The following is a 5,660-nucleotide window of genomic DNA, read 5'->3' as shown; positions in this document are numbered from 1 at the left end:
ATGCTGCAGACTGAATGTTTCATGTATTTCAATTCTAGAAATACAGTATTTCTTACCATAATCAGCTAAAGTAATCAACCAACAATGAAATTAATGAAGCAAATAAAATGTGTAGACAAATCAAAATGACTGCATCAAGTACAACAGTTTGAAGAGGACACAAATCCTGTAACTATCCTCATCTCTCCGTCTGGATCATAGATTTCATCCACATCACAGGTGGTGCAAAAATCAAGAAGCTTCATTTGAAGACATGAAGACGTCGTGTCTTCCAGTTTATTAACGATGTCTTCAGGTCTCTGTTATATCTGCAGCTACAAACACTAACATGTCCTCTAAATGATCCTAGATGATATAAAGCTCTTAAATCAACGTGGAGACGGTACCTGCTCCTGTTCTTTATCCCTAAATTATATTATCCATTTATTTAATTGTTTTTATTTCTTTATCAAGTTTTTAACATTGAGGTTTTCACTGTGTTGTTTGTGTGTCACACACTGGAGAACTGCTTTGAACTCAATTAATCTTTAATAAAGTTGTTATATTTCTATTTATCTATTTCTATATATATATATATATATATATATATATATATATATATATTCTATTTCTATTCTATTCTAATATCATTTGATAAATGCTTGTTTTGTTGTTATATTATAATTTATACTGTATTTGATTTATTTCCATTTATTTAAAAATACACTGTAGGTAGACCCGGTGTAACCATTGACACATATTTACAGTTATACAGTCAAAGTGTCTGACAGTAATCTGAACTTTTGCATTAGTCACTTACTCACAAACTGAAAGGAAAGTTTCAGCTCCTCCTTAAATGAAGCCTCAGTAAACACTTCCTTCTTCACTGTGGCATTCAGACATTCCTCCTGTTCAGTCAGAACAGTGACATCCCTGCTGCTGATCTGTGTACTCCCAGCTCTTACTTAGGAGAAACGGTTTCAAGAATGTTTATTAAAATAAAGAGAAGAAAAGTACACGTTTAGCAAGCATGAAGGAGTCTGCAGAGTTCTCCTGTGATGAAGGATTTTATAGAGAAGGTTACCAGGAGCTTAAGATAGGAACGTAAGAGCCATATCAAATATGGACAAGGTGTTCTAATGAAGTTGAAACATTTATACATCATGATAGAATATCCTGTAAGAAACTAACAAATCTTGTGACTTCTAACTGTGCAAAAGTCGCTCACTAAATGTCATGGATGAAAACTAAGAAATGTATCACTTCCATAACACACTCTACAACATCAGAGAGGAGATCAGACATTTTCCTGTGTTGTTGTGAGTTTCAGGTGGACTTCCTTCATCTGTGGACAGACGACCTTTAGGTTTCTCCTGGACAGACTCTGGAATGATGGGAGTGAAGAGACTTTCCTGAAGTCTAGAGAAACGTGGTCCTCTTTGAAACGTGAACAGAATAAATCAAAGCTCCAGAATCTTCAGCAGAACTCCTGACAGAACATCAGACTAGAGAGATGGAAGGGGTTTCCATGGAAACGTCTGTCAGATGCTCCTCCATCTAGTAAAGAGGAATATCTTCATTTCTCTCGAAAAACTTGGCGAACGCTTCTGCTGGAAGGTCTGTCTTATCATCAGGTTTGAAGAGAAAACAATCAAATATCCATCAAAGAAGTAATCAGTCAGATTAAACTAAGAAATGAAAGTCTTCAGAGTTTTAGTGTTTCGTGAGTTTGTCATGTTTAGATGATGTTTCTCCTTGACTAGAGGTTTCAAATTCTCCTCGTTACATTTTGAAATCTGGCTGTCCAGTGACTCATCTGACACATGACAGCCAATCAGATCGTTCCGTTCCTCGGCGTAGAGATGACATTTATGACTTTATAGGGAGCTGAATCTTTTCAAAGGACTGGATCTATTCATATTTATTTACTTTTAAGAACTTAAGTCTGGAGTTTATTCATTTAATCCTGGAAATAATCCCAGGGAGGATTGATGGGATCAGATCTGGATCAGAATAATTCAGATTTCTCACCAAAAGTTTGAATTATTTTTAAATATCAGTTTCATTTGACATGTGGGACAAGATGTTCAAGTCTGATATGGATTTAATGCAATATTTGACTGCCAGCACATACAGTGAGTGTACACATAAAAAGTATTAACATGTACTTTGAGTTATGTTAATACTGCAACAGCTAAACCAGGGGTCTACAACCTCTAAAGAACCATTCGCTCCAGTTTCTTACTGAGAAAACTGAACCAGAGACACAAAATCTGACTGCACTTTTTATACTGTAAAAATACATTTTTTTCTGGTCATTGGAGCATTTATCTATTTACGAAATTAAACTTTTAAATATTCACTATAATTAAACTGGAGCAGTATTATGTCTCTCAATAAGATTTATAAAAAAATAGATTTATTTCAATCCGACAGCAGCACCTTCATGTTCCTTTCAAAATGAAAATATTTATATTTATTTAAAACAGTTTAGCATGAAATACAACAGGGGTTTATACTCAATAAACTCCTGTTGTGACAGTAAAATCTAACACAAGAAGCTCTCAGCCCACATCTGTTTGCTCAGCTGTTGGACAGGACAAGTTAATATATATATTTGAAAATATATACCGGTATATATATTTATTTATATAAATTCATTTATTTAAAATGTATTTAGTTCATTTATATAAAAATGAACTATTATTCTTGTATCCTGTATAAAAATCTCATCTAGAGACAAGAGCTGCACATTATCTTCTGCTATAATCATTATGGTTCAGACATGGAACTTCAGTTTATTCTGTACGTCTATGTTTTTATACCTGTCCTTATTCAAGTAAATCAATTAATTCATTCAACATCCCACTAAATCAGTAAATGTACCTGTCCTTAACACGATTCTGTTCATAAACGTTACTTCTGAACTGAAACTAAAGGAGGACCTGCTGCTGAGCAGAATATTCTTCTCTTTGTGATCTTTAAACCTCATATACAAGAACAGTTCTGACAATAGATCCATCAATAGATCATCTGAAAAAACAACAACAGCCCATTCCTCCATCAGAAACCCTGGTAATTAGATCTGAATCATCAATCAGATCAGAGATGTATAAAAGAGTAACAGAGAGAGAGATGGAAGAAGAGAACTCTCGCTTTCTCTGTCGTATTTATGAGATTTGTTGCTCCTTCTTGTCAAAGAGAAACTGCTGTTTGGAGGCACAGAGATTACGATTGGTTCGGTGGAGTGACGGGGGCGGGGCCACAGCAAAGAGGGACTGGAAAACCAACCCTTTCTGTTTGTCACACCCGCAACAAGCCCTTTGGTTGGTCCCCCACGGAGCAAGGGGCGGTCTGACTCCCCTACCACCTCACTACATTTATAAGCGGTTGGTTTTGTGATTCCGTGTTGGTAATTACACTGGGCACATTTTACACCAGCCTCTCCGTCCTCTCCTGTCAGTCGTGTTTCATGATGTTTTCTTTAGCAGATCTCGTGTCTGTTTCTGCTTCTTCTCAGTGGATTTTAACGTTTTCTTGGTTGTTGTTCTGTAAACATGTTGAAGGTAAGTTCATCGATGTTCTGTTCTGAACTTCTACCAGATTCTGAGGAGGTTTCTGAACCAGATCTTCCTCTGATGTTTCTGCTGTCATTCACGTTTTAATCTTCATGTTCAACTTCTACAAACATCTGGATTTATTCAGTTTCTGTGACTTTAACCAGAATTCATCGATCGATATGAAGTTTGTTCTTTAAGTTTGTATTCAAATATCAAATGTGCAGAAGGGAAGAGTCTGAAGAATCTTTTAGAAGTTTTGAAGATGTGGATCTTGATGAATAACTGAAGGACAGTAAACATCATGATAGATAGACTACATTTAACTATAAAGAACTCTCATCTGGAAGGAGGTCAAGTGGAGGGAGTGAGCAGAAATCTCTAGGAAAGTATTCATGTCATTTGGTTTATCGTTGATTCACATGTTAACACGAAAATACGGTAAACGGTAAAACAACATTTTGAGCAGGTCCCCATGCTCTCTACCTGTGGGCGGAGCTAAAAAAATGGCAGACTTTAAGCAGTTTTGTCCGCACCGTGATCCCTGTGACTGATAATCACTGCATCATGGTTTAGTTTGTATTCCCGCTGTGTTTAACGAAGGCTCCGCCCCCCGTTCACCGTCACAGCTGATGGGCGGAGTCTCCTCGGTCTCCTTTAAACGGACACTTTCCATGAAAAGTCCAAACAAACGCGCGTTTCTGCAGAAATCAATATTTATCCTCAATTGTAGATCCAGAGTTAAAGCCCCGCCCCTTTAGCACAGTTACCCAAGTTCTATTTTTGTTAAAGATCTTTATGATTTGATCCCATTTTCATGTGAACGGCTGAAATATGAATTTACTAACAACATCTAACAACTGATGATATTTCAGCTAAATAAATCAATAAATGATGATGGACACGCCCACCGTATCTCCTCTTATCTGATCAAACTGACAGACGTGAGGAAGAATCAGAGAAAGATTCTGAAGAGGATTCAGAACCAGCTGTTATTGTTGTTGTTTACATCTGTTTACTTTATAATCATTTAAATTTATCTTCTCCAGAGTGATGAGAGTTTTTTAGTTTTCTATTAGTATTTTAGTTTTAGTATTTCATTTTAATGTAACTTTGGTTTTTATCCAGTTTAGTTTTTACTGTTTAAATATTTATTTCTCTGTTAAATATCTTTTTTTTATATATCAAATCGTCATAACAGATGAATATCAAAGTTAAATTGTTTGTTCTAAAAGAGAAAGTTTGGTTGTCCGGGTTCAGAGTCCAAACTTCAGAAAAGTTGATTCTGATTTTATTTTTTGTTTCCAGGTGAACAGAAGAACAAACCAATCATTGCTGCTCCTGGTGATGATGTCATCCTGCCGTGTCGTTTGGACTCTGAGGTGGACCTGCAGGATCAAACAGTGGAGTGGTCCAAACTGGATCTACATCACGATCCATTCAGTTTTGTCTGTTATTATCAGTTCAGTCGGATAGTAACTGAAGTGATGAATAAACGGTTCATCCAGAGAGTGTCTCTGAACCCAGACGGACTCAAACGAGGAGACGTGACGTTAAAGATCAGGAACGTGACGCTCCAGGATGAGGGGAAGTACAGCTGCTTCATTCCTGGGAAGAAGTTCAGGGAGACGGTTCAGCTGCTTGTTGGTGAGTTTCTCTGCAGATGAAGAACATTTGTCCTGAACAGCAGTCAGGAAATGATGTCATCTCTTTGTTTCAGAGCCAAACGGAGTCAGAGCTCCAACCATGGAAACATCCCAGTTTAACATCTCCACTCCAGATCCAGGAGGAGAGCAGGACAACATCTGGATCAGTCGCTCCAGACTTGGTCTTTGGATCTCTCTTGGAGTTTTTACCTCATTGATCTTCTCTTTATTTTGTCGTTGGGTCTTTCAGAGGAGACGACAGAAAGTGAGTCCTGAATTCTCTGATGATCTCTCATCTTTCTGGAGGAATCTTCAGCTTCTTACATCCTTTCTTTCTTCATAGTTCCAGAAACCTCCTTCAGTCTGAAGACGTGTGCTCTCACCAAAGCTGTTTGTTCATCTTGAGGATCAAAGAAAGTTTCTCAAGCTGCAGCCACATGGAGACGCTATGCGGTCTTACTGCTATGTTTCTGTGGAT

General features: G+C 37.2%; 1 protein-coding gene across 1 annotated transcript in view; it reads left to right on the top strand.

The window, feature by feature from the left end:
• Nucleotides 1–3,437: 3,437 nt before the first annotated feature.
• LOC112139925 (matrix remodeling-associated protein 8) overlaps nt 3,438–5,660 on the top strand; it is a 10,068-nt gene continuing 7,845 nt past the window's right edge. The window contains exon 1 of the mRNA XM_024262782.2: nt 3,438–3,545. Within this exon, the coding sequence (XP_024118550.1) occupies nt 3,452–3,545 (94 nt within the window). The 5' untranslated portion in view covers nt 3,438–3,451. The remainder of the gene's footprint in view (nt 3,546–5,660) is intronic.

This window comes from Oryzias melastigma, linkage group LG18 (genome assembly GCF_002922805.2).
Source record: "Oryzias melastigma strain HK-1 linkage group LG18, ASM292280v2, whole genome shotgun sequence".
In the NCBI taxonomy this organism is placed as follows: domain Eukaryota; kingdom Metazoa; phylum Chordata; class Actinopteri; order Beloniformes; family Adrianichthyidae; genus Oryzias; species Oryzias melastigma.
The sequence above is the reverse complement of the archived record's forward strand: the minus strand, read 5'-3'. Positions and strand labels throughout refer to the sequence as shown.